Source organism: Zootermopsis nevadensis, unplaced genomic scaffold (assembly GCF_977971745.1).
Source record: "Zootermopsis nevadensis isolate Lab colony 2312 unplaced genomic scaffold, Znev_1.0 Znev_ptg000019l, whole genome shotgun sequence".
NCBI lineage: Eukaryota > Metazoa > Arthropoda > Insecta > Blattodea > Termopsidae > Zootermopsis > Zootermopsis nevadensis.
Window position 1 is genome coordinate 1,413,987 of NW_028259151.1, and position 24,370 is coordinate 1,438,356.

The 24,370-nt window shown below is 40.7% G+C and overlaps 1 protein-coding gene across 3 annotated transcripts in view; it reads left to right on the top strand.

Moving 5' to 3' along the window:
• Nucleotides 1–24,370, top strand: part of LOC110827499 (TOX high mobility group box family member 3) — a 312,988-nt gene that overhangs the window by 250,925 nt on the left and 37,693 nt on the right. For all 3 annotated transcript variants that reach the window (XM_022059214.2, XM_022059216.2, XM_087351384.1), the window contains 2 exons: nucleotides 15,433–15,686; nucleotides 19,866–20,103. In XM_022059214.2, coding sequence (XP_021914906.1) covers nucleotides 15,433–15,686; nucleotides 19,866–20,103 — 492 coding nt within the window. The remainder of the gene's footprint in view (nucleotides 1–15,432; nucleotides 15,687–19,865; nucleotides 20,104–24,370) is intronic.

Below are 24,370 nucleotides of genomic sequence, written 5' to 3' on the forward strand. Positions count from 1 at the left end.
TGCCTAGAGGGGGTCACAGTGGTAAACAGTGTCTGTTATAGTGACATGCTTCGGAATCCGTTGAAACCAGCTATTCGAACCTAACGCCGATGAATATTGTCGATAATGCTCATCCGTACACTTCCGCCCACACCGCTGGAAGCTTGCGTCAACTGAACTTTGAGTTGTTGAAGCATTCTCTGTAAAATCCTGATCTGGCTCCTTCTGAGCACCTGTTGGTCCACTGAAAGACGCTTTGAGAGGCCGCCACTTTTTCCAGAGACCAAGAAGTGGAAGGAGCTGTGCATGCGTGGCTTGTCACACAACGAAAAACACTCTTTCTTTCTGGTGGTACACGGAAGCTTTTGGACCGCTGGACTGCGTGTGTTAAAAATGGCGGTGACTATATCGAAAAATTATGCTGTTGTGCATACTAATTGTCTTTGTATTATTTAATAAAAAATTAATTGCGAAAACTTTCTGACTCACCCTCGTATGGTTTAAATATTTCGTGATTTGTGTGTATCTTTGGTCTTGTAATTTTTTACACTTCTGTTCAGTTTTTTATAGTATTCATTACTAACCATGAACCGAATAAGCATTTTATGTTAGTTAAGTAACAGTTTTCCGTATAGCTGTGTGGGCGGTATGGTGTGTATGATGTTATAGTGTGAAGCGAGCTTGTTGTCATTACGTCTGTGATGAACGTGTCTTTGTTGTAAAGTAATTTGATGGGTCGTTTATAGTCTGCGTTTATTACTCTGAGAAAAGGAAACATATGAGATCTGACGGGTTATGTTTTATTCTAATATTCCTCCCAGACCCTGAATGCACAGTTGTGCAAATCAGAGCATTACAGGAGGAGGAAGAAGGAAATGATGAAGGAAAAGAGAAGAGCAAGGTGAAGATGGTTGAGAAAAAGAGAAAGAAAGCGGAGAATTGTACGAATAAGAAGAGAATGAAAGAGAAGGAAGTGGAATTACAGTTTCCTTATTATGTCATATTGCATTTTCTGTCTTTAAAAAGCATCCGTTCTTCAAAAATGGGATTTCTTCTGATGCCTTAGGTCTGTAAAGGATAAATTTCATACCTACAAACTGATATCTGAATCAGATGTCGAGATGTAGTCGTTGGCACGCCTGTTTCGTATGTATGAAGTGTTTTCAGTGGGAGTATTCCACCAAATAACAAGGGGGAAAATATTGAAACCTAAAGGAGACAAACTAAATGGGAAATAGGAATAATTATATAACGAGGAACTTCGTGGTTTATATTCATTCTTAATACATGGTAGTTAATGCAAGGAGATTACATTGGGGAGAAAAAAATATTCCGGTAGGAGAAACGAAACCGGCAGTTTGATGTGGAAGTTGCTTAAGCGTGCATTTTAAAGATTATGGAGATGAAGGATAGTATTAAATTAGGTCTTACTTAATGGAAATATAACTTAACTGACTCATTGAATTAAATGACGTGCTTCAGTGTTATTGGTATTGCGTATTCAAATTATAATACCGGTGAGTATATCAGTTATTTAAACTATTCGTTACTCAGAATCAAATATTATAGCATAAGGTAACCATGAAGCAACTGAATTTTACAGCGGGAGTTTTAGTACCCTTCAGAACTATATAAGGAACGAACCATAGAACAATCGTGACTCCACAAATGGTTTGTTAAAAGTACAGTATTTTGGACTTGTTGGAATTTTTGTATTGTGTGGCGTTGTGATTAACAGTGACGAATAAAAATGTGGCTTTGAATTAATACATTTCTAGCGTAAGAAACCCATTAGAGTTTAACAGGGATTTATTTTCTTCTGTCACTCTCTTTCTACCTTTCTTTTATTCCTTTCGTACCTTTTTCTCCTTCCCTGTAAAATATGTCGTAACGGAAGAACAAAAATTAAAAAATAAGTCATTTTGCGTGTTACGTCATTTGAATTTTTTCCGCTAAATTCATGCCCATTTAAATGACGCGCAAATAAGCATGAAACTATATATTATGTAATACAAATTGTTGAACGTCTGGAAAAATGTTTTTAACTTTTTAAGACATTGCCTCGCCAGTCTAGTTTCGTTTGTGCCTTAGTTTGTTTACCGACGCTTCTTCGTCTGTGTAGGTCGTGCGTTCTCGAATGAAAATATTTAATTGAATAATATATGGACGTTCGGTCAGCATTTTCCGAGAGATGGAAACGCAATGAAATATCATAGCAGTTGGCTACAACCGGGGCTCCATTCGGCCTGATGTGAATACTGAGCTACCGAACTCATTAATCGAAATGTGAGCGGTGGGTGTTGTTAATTAACTACTTTCAGTTATGATGTCTTTAAACTATTGAATAAAGAATCTTCAGAATTTTCGTGAGGTCAGTACGTTTTCTGGAGTCATTATGCCCTTTCCTGCTACATTATATTGACAGCCATGTTACGGAAATGCGGAGATGACGGATACTATCATAGAAGTGATTAAGATATTCATTATTATTTATTAGTTAATTGTTACAGACACGTCGCGCTATATATTGCATCGGATAAAAGTATTCAAATTGAATTTCAGAACTGTATAAAAGGTGAAATTAAATATGGTATCTGATTCTGTAGATAAAGTTCCACTAATCACCTACTGCCATGAGGTTCTAATAGGCCTATCTTCATTAGCTGTTATATAATACTCTACAGCTTCTATCATCAATTGCAAGTAATGATAAAGCCATGAAATCAGTTTTCTGCTTGGGTCAGGCCTCATGCCCAAAGCCCTTAGCAAAAATTTGTGACCTGAAGACAACAGCCTTGTCTCGTCAGGGTGATGCCGTGATGGTGGAAGCAGCAGTCATCCGTGAAACGTCGACGAACGTCTACCAGACTATACTGTGCAACAGCCAACCAACCAAAGAAGCTAACTGAGGGCAGAGGCCTGCGCAAGCGCAAGCATCGTCCCTACCTAGGTGAAACCATTCCTGCGCACAAGACGCATTGCTGGAAATGGTAAACGGTCGTAATATAAGAACGGAAATTTTGCTAACGCTAACGGGGTTTCGTCGTGGCGGGAGCCTCGACCATTCAAACTGGGATTTGTTGCTGCTGATGGGAGGTTATCCTGTCAGGCAAGTTGTCGAAGGAATTTGGTTGGTTGGGTCTCTGGGGTATGAACCCAGAGAGGGAGGGGCCGTTTCGGCTGAAGGCCTCTGCGGCATGGGGGGAAGATCACTTCAGCTGATGGCCTCCATGATCGGGGGGAAGGGTGGCGGGCCGTGCCCCTATTAAGTTATACCCTGGCATTCGCCTTACAACTGAGGAAAGCACGAAAAACCTCAGTCAGGGTAGCCGAGTAGTCTAACCACTCGTTGTGCTGACTTGGCCGTCTTTTGGGGATGGCTTCGGCTGGCCTGCTGAACATCAGTCGCCCTCGGTTGCCCTTGGGTGAACTCTGGCAGCCCTCATTCGGCTGTGCAACAGCTTATAAGACGGTTATTTTTATACTCGCCGTCGTGAGAAGGTGAAATATCACTTAATAAATCTCTGTAAGGAGGTTGCTCCTCGCCACGTTCGGATATTCGATGCCGTTCCTCATCTCCCTGATGATGGAGGTTGCAGGCACCTCTGAAACGTCAGTAAGCGCCTACAAGAAGACCTACTTTTGCATATGATACCGACGCTTGGGCAGTGGGAGGTCTTTGGCAACTATACACTTTGCACCTTGGATAACGCGGCCTTGTGATAGGCTTGCACTGCTGATTGCTAAAAGCTAGCTTTCTACTATGCAAGACCAAAGAACATAATATATTCTCAGATAGTTGTATAAAAATAATGGGTAAACAATGAATGGGCGGGCACTTTTTTGTTATCAACACGAAACATTAAGCTTTCTTTTCCATATCAGTTCTTGTTATGGCCCTAAAGCATGCTACTGAGAACGAAAAGAAATGATAAAGAATGTATTATTTCTAAGCAGGATTAACTCTAGAGTAGTGCGAGTAGGAATTTTCATCAAACTTGTCGTTTCATCACTGATCAGTACACAGGCCTCCGTCACCGCAATCTTCGAAACAATAAAAATCAAAGACAATATATGTCTCAATTTTTTTGCTCTGATGTGGTATTGTAACGTGGGAATGTATTGTCCTGTAGAAGAAATTGTAACTTGTGACAACAGCGAGCCGACTGTCTCTGTGCTGTATAAACGGGCTAAAAGGATAACATTGTTACTGAAGGACAACAAAGGAAGCTGTATGTTTGTGTTTGTCGATTAGACGAATATCTTGTTTGATAGCTGCCAGCTAATGATACGTCTTTCAGTACGACCTTCTGCTCATTTCCTCGGCAGAATTTAATTTGGAGAGCAGCACAATTTAATCGTCGTATATCGTGCGTCATTTCGTCGACTCCTCTCGTCGTACTATTCTTTGATTTTGATAGTATAAAGTTCCTGTGGGAAACAAAACTTTATTCTGTTATTCTTTATCTTCTCTTTGAGAGGTGGAATAATAATTGTAAGATGTGGAAACGTCCGGTGATCAGCTGTTTGAGATTTCTCATAGGCAATAGTGGAAATTGTGTGGGTCTTTCGTACCGGGAGTTGGGGTTGGGACTTATCAATATCAGTTGGAAATTGGATTCAATAAATCAGTGACAGTGACCGTTACCCATTCTTCCATGTCTTCAAACTTAGAATGGAGATGATAAGTTTTAAATGTTTAAATTCCAGTTAGTACGTTTTACTAAATTATGTTAACCATGAATGAGTGATTGAAAACTGAGATTAATTGATTTAATGTTTCAGTATGCTTATAAAGGCTGTTTGTAATAGTTGATAGCGTTTATCTGACTAGACACCATTTGAAACCCTCGTTTTTCTGATTTTGTAATTTTTTGTTTTAATTTGCTAATTACGCGATTATCTGTAATAGTCTTACCCTTCAGTTTCCTTCTTCATATGGTAATTTAAAAATGCAACCTCCTAGAAACGTCCTCTTATAAAATTCTAGACCTCTTGTCTGCAGCTGTCATCTTGCACGCTTTCAATTTGCGGCCCAGTGTCCAGGCCTGTCCTATGTTTACACTTTCTCCTCTGTACCATTTCAAAGTTTGCAGGGGATGGTGAAAAAGAAATACATTGATGGAAAACTTGGTAAACATCCCAGTTATGAGACACTCGTTTGTCAGTTGTACTCCCTAGGAACGATACACCTGATTTTTGTATAGTTATACGTAAGGATTTTAATCCTGTAGGCTTATCCGCTGATAACTGTGGCCATCTTAGCAGCTTTCTTTGTCACGTAGGGTACATAAATTGTTGGAGCTGGTGTGGTCCGTGTTATTGAGAGTTGGAAATGTTTTATTTCAACTGCAGATCTAAGATCTGAGTCATAACATTACTTTATTTTATATATAGTTTATTTAACGACGATTTTCAGTAGCTCAGACTTTATGACGTTGAATGAGAGGATCATAGTGAATAATAAATTGGAAAGCAGTCGTGGCCTAATTTAAGGTAGGCTACTAACCCGGCATTTGCTTGGAGGAACTGAGTAAGACTACGAAAATAGCAGGATAGCCGGTCTCCGGGCCGATATTTGAACCCGGGACCTCCCGAATACGAACACTCAGCCGCGACGTTCGGTTGTTGAGCAGGGAAGTCGATGTGTCTTGAAGACAGGGTGTCCAGCTTCACATCGTCTCACGTGAAATACCGTAACCGCATTCATGTGCCCTTATAAAATTCGGCCGTTTAACAGTCTGTTTAAAGCACGCTAATACAGCTGATACAAATTATGAAATTTTGTTATGATCCTGACGCAAATTTATTTTTATTTTTCTGTTGTATTCTTGGAAGTTCCAAAATCGGCGACAGTGTTGTATGCTTTATTTATATGCCTGTAAGTCTCGGGTTCGATTCCCGGCGTTGCCCGAATTTATAACTTGTGTTGGGCAAGGCCGTGGTCTAGGCAACACGGAGTTTTCCTGCGGGGGCTTCCCCGGTTTGCCCGTGGCATCCCAACAATTACTCCATTCACACACAGAAGAAGGCAATGGCAAACCACTTCTGGATCATCTGCCAAGAACGTATATGAACATTTCCCAGTCAGAGAAAAGGATGGAAGGATCCTGTTCATATGGACCTGTCGTCAGACAGAACACTAATTAAATTAAAAATAATAATTATTATACAGTTTTGCTGTAAGTCGTACAGAGACTAAGTTAGTTTTCCCACTCGGTGTTTGTTTCAGGAACCCAAGAAAATACAAATGAAACGTAGAATGTCGGCGGTGATCGTTGATTTATAGGACCTTTAGTTGTAAAGGTTATGTGCTTCTATATCAAATTGACCTGTGAGTTGTACTGAACCTAAGTCCGATCATAATTTTATATACATACCACCTTACGCGTACGGTAACTAAGCCACCGCTTAGTGCTTTTAAGTATGAGGGGCCTAAAATGCATTATTAATTTTAATGTGTAGCTTTACACAGTCATCTTTGTACCAATGCTAGTATAATGGTTTAATTCACATCAGTTTCATGTTTAATTTTAACGTTCCCTTCAGTCTGAATAATAAATGTATACTTCAGATTTCCGGAATTTTTGGTTCCCCTTAACGTGGCAGTTTAGGACCTTAGAAAGGCAAATTATGGCCCTGTATATCACAATAGAATTAAGATAATAACATTAAACAGGTCTCACGAGTATAATTTGAGGACTAAAAGGTTCCAGATTTAGACTTGCAGATTGCTACTGACAATTATATCCCCAAGAAAGGTTAGGAACTGTGCACATAACGTTAGAGTTTTTCCTCTTTCAACAGACTGTTGCTTTTTCAACGGCTTCATTGACGCAGATTTGCCTGAGGTCAATGCCCTATAAGTGGGCTGTGTCTGACTTCATGACGTCATCGCGGATATCCCCCCCGTCCCCAAAGTAACCTTGCTATAAACGTCGTCTGCAGTCATATTGAGATAAGCTCAAAAGTAATTTTCTTTTGTAAATTGAACGTTAGAATTGGCAGACCGAAATTAAAACTGAAGTGGCCAGATGATATTTACTAAAATTCACTGCTGTCAAATTTTGTCCAAATCTTTTATCAGTCCCGGGGTTGTTTCATGTGTAGGATCGACAGTGAGACCAACGGATCGATTGTAATGGGCGCTCCGCAACGTTTCGAACATGTCGAAATTGTTTAACGGAATGCACTATAGAAACAAATACGCCATATTAATGGCTTATGACTAAGATGCGGTAAGAACTGACGATTTAAGAAGCAATAACTAACAACGTTACTGTTTTGTACCTATTTAAAGAGCAATGTAAGGTTCAATTTTATTCGCTTAAAATAAAAATGTATTCTGTTTTTAGGCTCTGAAGCTCTGAACTGTAGGTTATTCATTTTACACTTCAGGCCTACGTTGATCCGTTATTGGTTGTAAAGCTCCCCTGTTTACGAACGTCATTTACGCATCACCGTGTGTATCCAGTAATTTATTTTGTACGAAGGTTGGGACGAAGTTACCGTCTCATCCGAAAATAAAAGCATTACGACGCAAATAACCCAACACTGCATTAGGCCTCCGGTCGTCTTAGTTGTTGACGTCGTGGGTTCGACCGTCAACGAGTGAAGTGATGTTGCATTGTTACACCTTTCCATATTTTGTCACTCTACTCATTGTGAACTCTGATCATAAAATAGATGTCACAGATGGATATCAACTGTACATGTTATCCCATTGCGTAGAGTATGCATAAAATCCTCTGGAATTCAGTTCGTATATCGCTGTTCTGACACTACGACGTTCAAACGAATTTTTGTTCAGATGGAATATTAATGCTAGAAGGAAACTCTTCAGCTCAGAATGCACTATATCATAGAATGCAGACGTCAGAATTAGAGGATTGGCTACTAATTTTGTTCCTTGCATATGTTTTCGGTCTTGTACCTCGCAAACTTTGGAACTGCGAGTTCATATCCAGCTCAGAACATTTGTGCATATCCCAATGTTAGACGCGTGAGTTTTCTTTTTTCTGTGAAGTGTTTTCATCCGTAGGTTGATTCCTCGATCCAAGGAGTCCTGCAACATGTCTAAATATTCATCATATTCTTCTTCTGGTCACGAGGTTAGGTCAGTAGATGGCTTGTTTCGGCTTCAAGATTGCAACATTCTACAGCGCGACCAACGGTTCTAAAACCTCAGATATATGTGTGTACTACGGGTGGAGTTCCACGCCCGTTGCTTGGGAAATAAATCTATTCCGCCTCTGCTAAGAAACACTTTGTCTCATCTGCTGGCCAACACTTGTCAGCCAAACTGCTGTCAAAGTCAAAATTAAAGCAATGTAGTGACTTGTACTGAAGACGGTGTACAACATGCCTAACAGAGTTGTTCGCATTGGGAAAAGAGAGAATACTGAATAAATGAATATTGTATGCTAAAACCATCATTAAATCCAGCGTGAGTAATCTGGCAACTCAGCATATCCAAGTACAATTGCTACTTCCTTACTGGAAAAGGGTAGTCAAGCAATTGTTTTGAGTGTCTAATGATTTCCATCCTCCTAACATGACCTAAGTCCTAAGCTTTTCTTTGTACTGTGTTAATTTTGTTTTTATGGGCTCCATACGGAGTTCTCATAAGAACTAATCGGCATAGCCGAAGTCACTGTGCCGTTAAGAAGGCCTTGGTTAAGGAGGAAGGTAGTGATAAAAGATGATGCCAATTCTAGGGTTAGGCCTACTGTATTATTATTTAGTGTTCTGTCTGACGACAGGTCCATATGAACAGGATCCTTCCAGCCTTTTCTCGGACTGGGACCTGTTCATATACGTTCTTGGCAGATGATCCAGAAGTGGTTTGCCATTGCCTTCTTCTGTGTGTGAATGGAGTAATTGTTGGGATGCCACGGAGAAACCGGGGAAGCCCCCGTGTTGCCTAGACCACGGCCTTGCCCAACACAATTTATAAATTCGGGCAACGCCGGGAATCGAACCCGAGACCCCAGGATCACAAGGCCAGCGTTCTAACCGCTAGACCACCGTGGCTGTACTAGGCCTACTGTACGGAAGCGAAATTAACAATGTAACAGACAGATAAGAAAGTGAAATCCGATATCTAATGACAGCATATAGGAGAATCTACTAGAAAACAAACAGTGACAAAGAATAATTAATGATTTCAAAATATCAAGATAATCGGTTTGCAAAAATAAATGGATAAACCATTCACAGAGTGTAAGCCACTAGAATAACATGGGATTATGGATTCTAAAGCAGTTAGTAAAAGATACATTGGACGACCTGAAAACGATGGAAATATTAAGGGGGAAAAGCATTGATGCCTAATACATGAATGGTGATGTGAAAGAACAATAGCTCTAGAACCAGAAGAAGAAGAAAACGAAGGTCATGATGATGGTTTCAGTTCCTCCACTTTTTGTTCGCTAAACTTACATTTGTAATATTCTGCATACAACTTTAAATAATTGTAGTGGCAATGTATTACGTAGGCCTGCGCGTACTTCTGTTTGCATTGTTGGTATTTGTTTACCTAACCATGCACGTGGATTCTCCTCCGTTTTAACGAATACTAGCTCTTAGTAAATAAATCTACGAGGCGCGTCCTTAAAGTAAGTTTCCCTGGGGCCGTTTACAGAAACAAAACACAATTTCATGGAAATATTTATTACAACAGATACAGCAAGTGTCCAGCTATTTTTCAACATATTCGCCACCGGAATTGAGACATTGGTCATACCGTGGGACCAACTTTTGAATACCTGTGTCGTAGAAGTCTGCCGCCTGGGATTGGAACCACTGTGTGACAACCATCTCCGCCTCTCTGTCATTCTCAAAACGCTGACGCTGACCGGACAGGAATTTCTTGAGGTGTAGGAAAAGATGGAAATCACTGGGAGCGAGGTCCGGGCTGTAGGGTGAATGATTAAACACCTCCCAGCTGAACTCCTGCAGGAGACTTGCTGTCCGTCGAGCCGTGTGCGGCCTAGCGTTATCACTGACCGCACTTCACAGTCGGCGGGAGCTGGAATAAGAACCTCCATCTTCAATAGCTGCAACGATGCTACTGTGAGAACGCGGGAGGTGCCGTTAGTGCATGCGCCATGCTACGTCATTGCTCTATCACGTACGCACAGTCGCTTCGCGCAATATAAGGTTTGCTAGCTGTGGGACGAGTGGGAAACTTACTTTGAGGACGCGCCTCGTATTTCCTTAAATTTCTTGTTTCGGTCCTTCGTAATAGGGTTACTACTGTACTTTTGGTCCGACTGTACCATATTCTTCGTGTGACCTCTTCTCGCTACCTGCTATGTATATTTAGCAGCATTTATGCGCTTCATTGAGTAGACATTTACTGGCTGTGATTGGGTCCTGTAGCTGGAATGCCGGTCGGTGATCAAGCGATGACGCAATTTCATGCACGGAACAAGTCTCGGGGCGGCCATTCATTCTGCCCCTAGCGTCAGACATTTGTAGCAATTTGCAAAGAAAATATGGATCCTTCCTTCTTTTGCTGTCCTTCTCAGTGAACTTTCTTTCACTCATATTTTATGCAGTGTCATAAATAGTTCGTTATTGGATGCCTTCGTTTTCCGTGGGTTTTTAACAGGGGTACTCAAAAAGAAATTGACTCCTAAACTGCGTTCCGCTAAATCAACATTTTCGGAACAGTTTAACGGGGGGGGGGGGGGGGGGGGGGGTTCACTGGTTTCATTACGATGTATCTGAGGGGCTTCAAATTCAAACAAGTTCGGACATATTTGACTATATTGTCATGTGCTAATATTCTGATACGTTTAGACTTGCACGAAATATTTAATGCGGAGAACAATTCAAATTTGCTTGCTGTTCTCGGAGGTAACAAAGCTAAAATTCTTCCTAGGGCTTAACTAAGCACCACCCCATGAAGGAGTGTAGAAGGAAATGAGGCAGAGCTTCACGCATTCTTATATGGAGTCATTGATCAGCTTAGGGCTTCGGTCGATTTACCCTATTGTATAGGAGAATTAAATAGTCCCCAGCCTCGGTCTAGATGCGAAAATAAAAATGGTGCCCCTGCTGGGAATTGAACCTGGTCATACAATCTTCGTCAGTAACTTTCCTGAGTGAGTTGTCTGGCATGAATTTTGGATACCAGGACGTTAATGAGATTTTAACCCTTTTGTTTGTTCTTTACTTAATAAGAACAGTGTTCATTGGTGGGACTGAGCAAAACACCTAGACATCAAGGTATCAGTTTCCGGGCCGATATTTGAACCTAGTACCTCCCGATATCGACGAATGCCATGTATTCCCTCGCATAGAGATTGCTGTGGTTTCACCTCAGTTATCCCCTTTGCATTAAGCATTTGGCCGTTGTATAGTATCTGTTTCCATTAAGTTATGTCTAGTCACGTATGTCCAACGCGGCGGACTAAGAAACGTATTTCGTTTGACATTTAATGAGAATAATAAATTATAGGTGTAGTAATTAAACGTCGAACATTCATTCCACATACTCAATAAAGATGCTTGAAGACCTAACTACCTTCTTTGTGTTACGAAGCTAGTAATTGGAATGTTGTATCGGCGTGTCAGGAAGAAATTGTTATCATTATTACATAAAAGTCGTTAGTACTAACTGTGGCATGTTAGGAAAGTTCTTCCGCTTCTGCTAGGACAGACCAGTGTTAGGCCACAAAATTTCTCTCTAGAAGAAGCGTGAGGGTAGCAGTTCCATTAAATTATTTCTGGCAGTTGCGCCTCCGTTCTCTGTTTTGTGTTCTTCGACGCTATATAGTCTGAGTTACTGAAAAACCGTCGTTAAATAAACCACAAATAAGTTGTCTTTTCATTCGGGCTTTTGCGAGGAAACAAGAAAAAGGATTCTTTGTGTTTCTTTATTGAACTCATGTGAAGGTAAACTGTTTGTTAATGCGTTGTTTCTAAAATATGTCCTGTCGCTTACAGATGTATTTCGGTGGGTTGTGACATGTTCGTGAACATTTTAAACAAAAATATGACGAGGAAATGCAGGGCTACCGATATTTGTGTTGACTGAGTAGTTGTTACGTTGTTACCAACGCAACTCTCTTTAGCTATAGAGGTTAGTTATGTAGCGTCGAATTGCATGCGAATGTGGTCATAGATAGTGAGCCGAAGAAGATGGTCGCAATCTATTTACAGACTGAATATAATATATTGAAGAAACATCACGATACCCTGTAATTATATACTAAGATTTGAACTGAGTACCTATCGAATACAAGTAAGACGCATCACTGCTGCACTGGCTTGCTTTTTAAATCGTTTAAAAATACGAGTGTCCGACATGATCATCCGTTCTCTCTCGAAGGCACGCCGATTTGTTTGAATCGATTCCTCTAACATTTCAAGCTCTGTGCTGCATATCTGAGGTTCTTCTGCCGCTTATACTTCTGTCATATACAAGATGAATTCATACGAGTGTTGTGTGAACTGGACATGTTTCTATACTTCACTTTGCTCGATCGTTAATTTTTAATTATTTAGTTTTGCTTTCAAATTCGTAGTTTTATTTATTATTGCTAAATATTGACTAAATGCGTGTTCAGACATATGTAGAGATAATTCATAGTGTAATTAAAATTATTATTAGGATTATATTGTTGGAAACATAGTTTTTAAAATTAGTCAAGTTTTAAGGCGGGCAGAATTATCTTAGGGTGGCTAATAAATCCTTTGAAAGTGTTACAAAGTTCAAAATATTTGAGAACAACAATAACAAATCAAAATTACATTCATGAGGAAGTTAGGAGGAGACTAAATTCCGGAAATGCTTGCTACGTCTCAGTTCAAAATAATTTGTCTTCCCGCCTGATTTCTAAGAACCTGAAGATTGAAGTATACAAAACAATAATTTTGCATGTTGTTTTGTATGGGTGCGAAACATGGTCTCTCACTCAGAGGGAGGAACACAGATTGCAGGTGTTTGATAATAGGGTATTGAGGAGGATATTTGGGCCTAAGAGGGAAGACGATGGGGTATGGAGAAAACTGCATAATAATGAGCTTAAAAATTTGTACTCCTCCCCTAGTATTGTCAGGGTGATTAAGTCGAGAAGAATGAGATGGGCTGGGCATGTAGCGCGCATGGATGGTACAAAAGGTGTACACTGGGTACTGATTGAGAAACCTGAAGGGAGAGACCTCTGGGGACACCTAGACGTAGATGGGAGTATAATGTCAGGCGGGATCTATGGGAGATAGGAGTTGAAGGAAACTGGATTTTGTTGGCCCAGGACAGGGTCCGGTGGAGGGCTTTGGTTAATTCGGTGATGAACCTTCGGGTTTGGTAAGCCATCTAGTTAGTTAATTAGTCAGTCAAGTTTTAAGCTAAATATATGCCAGTTTTGATAAAACTTCATTCACCTGCCATCTTTCTTGTAACACGAGGTGTACTGCATGATTAAAGTAGCATACTAAATATGGCAGCCGTTGTAAGTACAGTATTTCTGTGTGTGTAAATCTTAAAATCAGTTAAGTAGAATTTAAGGTTTCCGCGGCGATGAGTCTGAAGAGTCTTCTGAGCTATTGCGCCGTGTAGTCTGGTAGAAGTTTACCGACGTTTCAGAGGTCTTTCCATCATCAACATCATCATTGTCCTGATGATCGAGGTAAGATGGATATCTTAAACGTCGGTAAACTTCTACCATACTACACGGCGAAACAACCCAGAATTCAGCTATCTTCCTTGTAATAAATTTCCGGATGACACTTGAAGCAGTTTTCTTCATAACCAGTACATAGACCTGGCTACGGGTAGGAGGATCGGGGTTCCGACTTCCGGCAGGGTAGGACTTTCCTCTCGTATCTAGCCGGTTCCGAGGTTTTGCACTAGGAGATAAAGAGGCCGGGGCATGAAGTTGGCCACTTGTCCCATACGTTTTCCGAGTTTAATAATACGTGGGGCGAAACGTCCATTAGGATCCGGGGTAGCACAGTCAGTATACTGACTGGCTACGGGCTGGACGATCGGGGTTCGATCCCCGACGGAGGCATAGGATTTTTTCTCTAGTCCAGACCGGCTCTCGGGCCCACGCAGCCTCCGGAGTGCTTTCCCGGGGGGTAAGGCGCCGCCGGGGCATGACACTGACCGCTCACCTCCATTTAGTGCCGAGGTTAGAAATGGGTAGGAGCTATTCGTCCTCTCCTCGTGTAGCGGCACAGCTTTTCTATACAACTTCACCTGTATCGTTTGTAGGTATACCGATCCTACGGTGTGATCCATTTGTCATACACACTACAGTTTTTGTCGTTATGTATGGTACGTCCTGAAAACATTTAGTGGCAACTTGTGCTCGTTTCTGAAGATCCAAGCAAGTGTTAATTTAAGGGAAGAGCCTCATTTCGTACAACAACAATAGATAATAATCTCTATATACCAGAGTTCTTGAAAAACGAATGGTCTCTAAGCTGGACACAATTCCCAGCTTTTTATGAAACCATAATAAGGTTTATGACCGTGCTCATAAAAGCCCACCACTGCTCCCTGTCTTGTATCAGATTAATTCAGTCCAGAACAACAATAATACATTAATACTGACAATTACTTAGGAGCTGGCTGGAGTTCGTAGTTTTCTCAGCTGTTTAGTTTCTGATTTAAACTGTTGAGACTGTACAGGCATAATGCACTTGAGAGTGAAAAATGTAATCGCTTTTACAGTAACAAGTATTCCTCAATCCCTCTCCGATACAACTCAACAAGCAGTATATTTTGTGTGAAGAAGTAGAAGACTTGTGGATGAATGAATTGTCAGAGATCATATACTGCCGTATATTTGTAAATTTGTCCCTACGATTAATTAAACACCGCGCCTGGAAGACATCTGTTGGAATTGAGGTATAGCCCCCATACATTCTTAGTTTTGGCAGGAGCTGAACATGAGTGGTCAGCTTCACGCTTCGGTTATTTGATCACGCGGAAAGCATGTCTTGTACACATTGGGTAGGAATACTACAACTGTTTTGGGCAGTCCATTCTTTCAGGTAGGTATCTGTATTTTATATAACTTTATGACATTCCAGGGGTTGGCTTTACACCCGGTCATCATATTGATGGTGGTTGTCATAATAAGAATGTTTTTTCCCGGATTAATGACACAATTTCAACCGAATCTACAACCCGTTGTAGGAAAAAAGGAGAAATTATAACTATGGAAGACAGCCATCTTTAGACTCTGCCGTGAAAACCTCAAATCCTACTGAGAAATGATAAACTATAGCCTACATGGGAGTGAGCAAACTTCCATAATTTTGTTTATTTTAACATTTATTTTAACCTCAGAAGATCGATATTGTGGTGTGAGTCGACCATAACAGACCATTACACTTCAGAGTTCTTTTTCGACGTCTTTTCTTCCAGATTTCGAAGATTATTTTATCGTGGATTACTCGCTTTGACGGGAATTCTGTTGTTTTGTGTTGCAGACCTTTCATACACCTAGTTTTGGTGACGAGGAGTTTGATATTCCTCCAATTAATCCTCACCATCAGCAGCAACAACAACAACATCAGCAAGGTCCCAACCAACACCCCTCCCAAGGCAACATGGCGTCCTATCAACAGCCCCAGATGATGGGCAGTCAACCCACTGATGGCATGGTGATGAACGACCCATCAGCCTACCAACAGCCTCTCTACCTGACTGGACCACCCGAGCACTCCATGGGAATCAGTGTCAGGTGAGCTGTGATCAGTGATGCAAAGTAGTGAAACGTTAGGCCCCGTGGATAAAGACATTTTTGTACAATCAGTCCGATCCATGTGCACTGCGACGTTATAAAACAGAAGGTTACAACCTCTTCGGCGTACAATGCAGAAGTAGCATTTTTCTCCTACTGGTCGTTCCATTGTAGGGTCAGCGATGTAAGAACTTGGAACCCTAGACATAAAATTGACAGGCCAGGTAACTTTTCTTATCAATAACTTATACAGAGAGACACATTATATGCTGTTAAAACTCGAAATTCTAGTTTTTCTATTTGTAGTATATTCTGTCTTCTGTATGGGGTTTTCAATCCCTCCCCTCAGAACTCGACCGTGACGTCTTTGCCTTAGTAATGAAAGGAGATGCTTCCTGCAAGAGGGCGCAGTGCAGGAGGGAAGCCTGTTGTTGAGTATTCAGGTAGAGAAGGGATAGTTTTCTCTGATACTTATTAGTAGTTTAGTGTCGAGGTGTCGCACAGCTACCAGCTGTTCAGGTGTTAGTAGAAACGTGTATATTTTGTATATGTTGCCCTTAGCTGATAAGATTTTTCGACGAGTTAATATTGCCAATATAAAATAAGGTGCTACAAAAATAGAGGTAAGTACATCTTACTAAATATTGTACCCGCCAAGTTGTTTCTTTGTGGTCTGAAATTTAAATAAATAAAGAAACCATAGGTAGTAGGCAAGTTATATTGAATCCAATCTAACATTTCTATTGCTGTTATTGTTGTTAATAATATTTTGGAACGAAAATTATAACTCAGGATTATAAGAACTAATTTCAATAGAAATCACCAGACCGGCTCTAGGGCTTATCCAAACTCCTATCTAATGGGTATCGGGGTTCATCATCAGGGGTAAAGCGGGTGTGATGTGAATCTAACAGCTTATCTCCTTTTAGTGTTGAGGTTAAAATATGTGGAGCTTTTCGTCCGCTCACCCATACGCCTGTATGGCGTGGTGCTTAATTAAGTACCAGAGACAAATTTACCTTTACGTCTACCCGCTCTGGCCCTAGTAATATATGAATTTTCCCCCTAAAAGGCACTACACCTTGATAGGAGGTGAGAGGAAAGCGTTATCCTCTACCCTGCATTCGGGATAAGTACGAAGCGCATGTAGAATGTCGTCAGGAGACTGCGTGCTTGCATATTGTTGGCTGACGGCCTGGAGAAGTCTTCTTTCGGTTCACGCGGTGTATCTGTTAATTATAACTGTAGTGCGTTAACACACTGTAGAAATCATAATGTATTTTGTGTGTGTCGTTATTTGAAGTTATGGTTCGAATATTTTACTTCCGGTAAATGAAGCCTTTCATTTCTTCACCATGGCTGAAAACCCTCAACCAGGGTGTTTAAAGTTTCCCTGGCCAAGAAACGTGCTGAGGGAGAGGTTTCTATAGGGGTGAAAAATTTCAGTTATGAATATGTAGAAGATTTTGTTGAAAGACAAACCTCACACAGCAGTAAAAGCGGCCTCTTCGATGGGAATGGCAATGCTGAAAGGAAAAGGAAGAACAAAATAAATAACATTGATGAATTTTATATAGGTGTCATTAGGAGAGTACTACGTAGTTTGTACTTTATCGGTGAAATACTAGACAGATCCTGACTGCTTTGAACGGTGCTCCTGAATTCACTAATTTCAAGAGGGCAGCTTCAAATATGCACGAACTTTTAAAGAACGCAAGCAACCAAAGAAAGAGACAATTGTTTCCGAGAAGGAAATGATATTGTGTTGTACCGTCGCAGATGTGTTTGAGATGTTAGAAAATTAGACGCTATCGTGCGGAGGACACAACAGTCTATTATCTAGAACAGTGGTATTCAACCTGGGGTACGCGAAGACATCTTAGGGGGTATGTGAAATTTAAAAAAATACATATTATTTTATGATAAACACTGAATAATCGGTAATGTAATTTATTTAATTTATTTTAGATGTAGATTATATTCTATGTATAACTTGAATTATACACCAACAACTTTGGGGGTACAAGTTGAGGAGAAATTATATCTGGGGGTACGCGAACAAAAAAGATTGAATACCACCAATCTAGATGATACTTAAGTTTATGCAGGCCATACAAAGGAAAATGGCGAGATCGGACGAATAAAACTGCCAAGGTTGCTTTTTTTTTTTAAGGACATTGAATAGGACTCCATGGAGTAGTTCAAGAAAATACTACCTAGTCTTGGCTCTGTATTACTGTAATTAACAGCACACTGAAGACAGAAACGTTAGCTACATCTTGGACAAAAATATATTTTAGACTGGCTCAGATCAAAGGAAATCTCCATGGAGAATAAAGAGCTACTGAAGGTGGTGATGTTCAAAATACGTATTTGTGATAAAAATGTGGTTGACGAAATGGACAAATTACAAAATAATAAATACTTTATTTTCCACCGTATCATTGTGAGCTTAATCCTATAGAAGTCATATGGGCCCAGGGTACTTGCAACGCATAATAAAACCTTCTTGCTAATGGATGTTGAAAAATAGGATTTGGGGTTCTCACAGCGGCGAGTACGAAGGTGGCTATCTTCTGGGTTGTGCCGCCGTGTAGTCTGGTAGTTTACCAGTGTTTCAGATGTCCTTGCTGCATTCATTATCAGGGCGATTGCCTTGCATCAAACGAGGTTATCTGAAACGGTAAACTTCTACCGGAACACACGACGCTACGATTCAGAAGACAGCCGTCTCCTGTTGTAGAAAAGTTCCTACAAAACTCTATTGGAGAGATATCTTCAGATAAGTGTGCAAATTGTGTTTGTCATGTAGAAGAAAAAGAAGAACCGCGATTCTAGGGACATTGATTACAGAGTGAAAAACATAAAAGCAGTGATTGTCACTGTTGCAGACGATTCTACTGCGGACAATGACAGAGGACGAAAACTGGGCCACGTTCAGTGATAACATCTGATTGTTTTACTCTTTATTCACAGGAATTTGAGCTTTAGCCGAAATTATAATTTTAAGTAGAAGTTAGCACTATGTATGTGAAGGAAGCTATTAAAATGATACTTCATTTAATACAACGTGAATAACGATATATACGGAATTGTCGACACGTTGCTTCTTGCATTGCATGCGTTCCGTAAAACCCGAATGAAGGAAGCTTTTGAGTTCGCTTTGCTCTCTCGCTGCTTTACCCTCGCGGAAAGAACCCGCACTTTCTAGTAGGGAGGAAAGAAGTTGTGTGAACTCCAGAGCCGGTCTAGGTGTGGTGGCGAAAATAAAAATCCTTGCCTTTTCCGGGAATCGAAGCCCCGTCTTCAGGTCCGTACTGAATAACTGTTTGTTATTGAATCTCAGTTTTGGGAATTTCACAAATGCATATTAGCATTTCAATGAAAATTTTGCATAACATAAAACGTCTTTATCGATAACAAAAGATGATGGCCGATCCAAGAAGTAGTCGATAGATTTAGATATTCATGCTCATTGGCAACATTGGCGAAAAGAAACTGTATTAATACCTGTTACGCCTTTCATTGTCCAGATCAAGCGACTAGACTCGTGTTTTCAGAATGTCTCTGCGTACTTTGTTTTGGATTTATGCAGCCATCCGCACCTAACGTCAATACACACGAGATCTTGCATTATATGTCGTAAAGCTTTGTGTGTGTGTATTTTCATAAATTGCGTTCATAGGACCATAATTCCACACACCTCATTTATAAATTTTGTAATAATCGTTATATTTCACAAAAAAATTAACAGCGGATTAACATTTTAGAAACAATTAGTGAATCTCAGTGGTCGGAAATACAAGTGAAACATTACGTTAATCTCGAAAAAATGCCGCAGGTATCAAACATGAGGATATATATATATTTTACATGAGCGTCTTTCGAATGATGTATGATGTTCCTAGAATGGCGGTTTTCTGAAGTTTACTAATGTCATGTTCGCCCGGGATGTTGGCCGAATATTTTTTGAGTCGTTGTTGTTATTAAGCGTGAAAAAACTCATTTGAATTCAAAATGTCGCGTCACACCGGTTTTGCGCGATGAGTCATGTTGCGCGGGGTTTCCTGTGCTCCCCCCACCCGCCATGTTGCCATATTCATGTTAACCAGTGTGCTACTCACTGGAAGACGCTGTTGTAATTAAAGTGTTGTATCTGTCGTGCTTGTGTTTTCGTAGCTCAACATACAGCAATCCTCAGCCCACTTATACGATGGCCGGCCCGGGACAAGCCGGCCCCCAGCTCTTGATGCTTCAACAGCAGCACCAGCAGCTCCTGCTAACTCACGGGCAGCCACCCCAGGGACAGCTGCAAGCACCATATGGTCGCTCCCCTCAAGGTAACAGCCCTCCGACAGGTCAAGAGAACACTACCACCAGTGAAGACAGTGACGACAGCACACCGCACTCCGCCATGGTGAGCTTCTTAACTCTCTACTGCCCAGTATTAACTGTATATATCACCTACTTTAGCAGTTACTAACCCTGCATTTTATTTACTTAGTATGTTTGTGGGTTTCATATGATTTTCATTGTAAACAGTGACTATTTTCCGAAATACCAATAACCGATTGGTATTTGTACTGTACAAGTGTTGTTTCTTGACAATAAGAACTGAATTTTTAATTATTATTTAGACTAGCAGAATGTCCACAGTGTTACTGCGGGAAAATTGAACAAATTCTTACATTTTGTCTGAATTTTGCCTGATCATTCGATACTTATCTTTGAATATCACAGAAAACAATTATTAATGTAAAAGTAAAGCTGTCCCACTTTCGGTCAGGCAGGCTCTTGCGGGGGGGGGGGGGGAGATATAGCTTCCACTCTTTCTTGACCTCGGCACTAGAAGGGGATGAGTGGTCAGCATCACGCCCCGGCGGTGCTTTACTCCCGGGAAAGGACCCCGGTACATGTTGGATAGGAGGTTGGGTGGGCCCCAGAACCGGTTTGGCCGCAGAAGCTTAGAGGAAAAATCCTCTACCCCCGTCGGGGATCGAACCCTGGTCTTCCAGTCCGTAGCGTCATTGTACTGACTGAGCTACGCCGATTATCGTCCCTAAAACCAGTATCATCATCAGGATTCGAACCCAGACGTTTCCGTGATTGTGGACTCTGTTCGTGTAAAATCTCCTCGCCAAAACAAACATTTTTGGTCTTGGCGCTGTTATTTTATCGTGCTCTGCTTCCGAGGTACAGAAACAATTTTCATCTGGATTCGAACCCAGGACACTTTCTCAGCATTGTGGCCTTTGTTTTCCTATTCTCCTCTTTGAAACAAAGAACTTTGCTCTAGGCGTTGTTCTTCTGTCATGCTTAATTTCCGAGCTACAGGAACCGCCGTCACTGGGACTCGAACTCAGGACACTTTTCCTGAGCTTCGATATTCGTGTGTTATCTTCTGGTCTCGATAAATAAGCTTGCCAAGTTTTGTGCAATTTGGTATAGCCGTTATCAAGCTATAAACGAATACACAAAAAAACACGTGTTCAATGATGGTTCGGCACTGGATCGCCGGGAATGCAGAAAATTATTATGTTCACGAAACTGAATTTCAAAGTAGGCCTACTAGTAACATCCACTTGTATGGAAAAGTAAAGTTATTCTGTGTTTAAGAATCGCGCCATGAACGTGTGTAGAGAAAACAGAGAGGTAAGGCACACTTTGCTATCTCGGCACTGGATGTAGGTGAATGATCACTCCGGCCGGTTTGCGTAGAGACAAGTGTCAGTGGAACGAAATGGATAGGAGGCTGATTGAGCCTAGAGCCCGTGTCAAAATGCTGGTTAAAAAAACTCTGCCTTCCGGAAATCGAAGCCTGTACCCAACTTTACAGCCAGTCACATACTGAATAGGTAATTTCAACTAATTATTTGCTTATCTCAATTTAGAAGCCAGGGGTGGACAACTCAGGGCGGCAAAAATTTCACTGTGGCCGTCGACGGTGTTCACACATTATCCTCTTGTTAATGTGGCTGTTAAGAAATATTTATTTATCATATTTTGATTTCTAGTAAACCCCCCTCTAAAACAAGTACGTAATCTCAAAAAATAAAAAAAACTCCGCGAAACAGAGTCCTTTGAGATAAACCAGCATTCGGTCATTTATTCAAGAAATGTTCTACTTTTATGGAATCCAAAGGTTCGGTATTGTAATCACGAGAGCTCGCCTTTGGATCCCATATAGTGCCACATGAATCTAATTCACATCACACCACATTTATTCAAAACCCATCTTGACATTATTTTCCCATTTTTTTGTTTAGGTCTCCCAAGTGCTACATTCCCTGCAAGTTTCCCAACTAAGATTCTGTATGCATTTCTTATCTCTTCCGTTCTCTCTGTAGTCATTTTCCATATGATCCTTCTTGATTTGATTACCTTAATCGTATTTGGTGAGGAGAGAAAATTATGAAAATCCTCATTATGCAGTTTTTGCCACCGTCCTGTTACGTCCTCACTTTTAGGTCCAATTGTTCACCTCGGCACCCTGTTCTCAAACATCGTCAGTCTGTGATGAGATTTCAGCTTGTTATTGCGTTAGTATTAAGATTACTTTTTCTGGGATGTTGCGCCCTGGTGATAGAGTCATCGAGAACCTCTGAAATGTTGGCAACCGCCTAATACACAACCCGGCGCTACCTCCAGAATTCATTCATATTCATCTTTAATTTCTGTATTTTAAATTACGTGATTTATATAATTCATTCATATATAGCTACGTATCTGGGTTTACTGAAGTACGGGTTTGTTCAGAAATGATATTTGTTTATGTACATTTGAATTGATGAATTTTATTAAACTATTCACTATCTACTGGTGACCTGTGTTTATTTATAATGAAGAGAGTGGTGAAAGAACTGTTCTAGTTGCAATCTGTTGACGGGTTCACACGTTGTGTATTGGAGATACACAATACGTGCTATTTCGATCTCGTACTTCAGTAATTCCCAAATCGATGTTGTTGTACGTTATATCAAATTTAATATAGGTCACTGACGTGTCTACCTAAACGTCAATTGCTGACAGTGAAGTATACCTCGGTGCTATAATGTTTCGCACTTTTTGTATAAGAAAGTTGCAGTTATGGAAAGCTACACAATCTATTCCTTCCCACATTAATTTTAGAATCCATGTTTCCTTTGTGTGTGTGTGTGTGTGTAAAGAGATTTTTTCTCTCGCGGAATTGCTTCTGCGGACGGATGTTCTCTAAAGTCCGACTATAAAAGCATAGTTATAAATGTATAAAGTTTTAAGTGATTTTTTTCTTTATAAAAAGAGAGGAAGTTCTGACGACTTCAACTTTTGTTAGAATAGCTTAAAAAAGAAAGAAAATTGGCACCTCATATAGATGATCGTATTTATACCAAGCTTTTATGGAGGGTTGAAAAGGATGGATAATGTAATAGACACTGACACCATATTTCGATTGTAGGATAAGAATGGAAACACGAACGTCATAACGAATTCTGTAAGCCACTGAACCGTAAGAAACGAATGTTGTTTATGATTTTATAGAAAAATATTTTTAAAAAAAGACTTTTAAGTGACAGGAAACTGGAGAAAATTACATAATTAAGATAATCGTACTTATACCCGTAAGCAAATAATATTAATTATGAAATTATGGAGGATGAGATGAGTAGGGCACGTAGCACGCATGAGGAGATGGCAAGTTGTACGAAGGTCACTCCAAAATAATGCACCATATTTTAAAAAATCCGCCTTTTTTCTTACGTGTTGCTATTCACACAGAACACATATACACTAGTCCCGGTTGTACTATAACTTAGTTCATCCTTCTCCCGAAAGTGGCACATGTGTATAATTCGTTAAACATGGCTGCCGTCCTTGACGTTCGTCAGACACAACGTGCTGTTATCGAGTTCTTGGTGTGTGAGAACGAGACCGTGGGAAACATCCACAAGCGATTGCAGAAGGTGTACGGGGTGGATACTGTCGATCGCAGCACAGGTAGCCGCTGGGCACAAAGAACATCAGGCAAAGATGGACATGCAAATATTTGCCATTTGCCGCGCGTCGGAAGGCCACAATCAGCGCTGACGGACGCTAATGTTGAGAGGGTGAACAACATGACTGTGAAACAACTGTTGCTCCGACTGGACATTGCCGAAGCCAGTGTGTGCAGAATGTTGGAGAATATGGGACTTTCGAAGGACTGTGCGAGGTGGTCCGCTGCGATCACAAAATTGTGGTGAACAGTGTTGCCACACCAACCACAGAGTCCCGATCTGGCACCGCCAGATTATCACCTGTTCGGTAAACTGAAAGGCAGCATTCGTGGGACAAAGTTTGAGGGCTATGACTCCCTTGTGGCATCTGTGAATAAGTGACTCAAAAGCGCTGATCCCGAGTTTTACCGTGAGGGCATACATGCCGTAGCGCCGAGGTGGCTTAAGACAGTTGAGAGGGACTGAGACTACATTGAAAAGTAGCATTTTGTTCCTGAAGGCTTTACCTATCCACTGTGTGAATAACAAAATTGTAAATTGAAAATTGGATTTAAAAAAAATATGGTTCATTACTTTTGGAATGACCCTCGTATTTGTAAGCATCGATGGGATGTAAATATTAAACTTGATCTTAAGGAAATAGGGTGGGAGACTGTGGACTGTGCGACTTAGGAGAGGGACTGCTTGCGGGATTTTGTGGCCATGGTAATT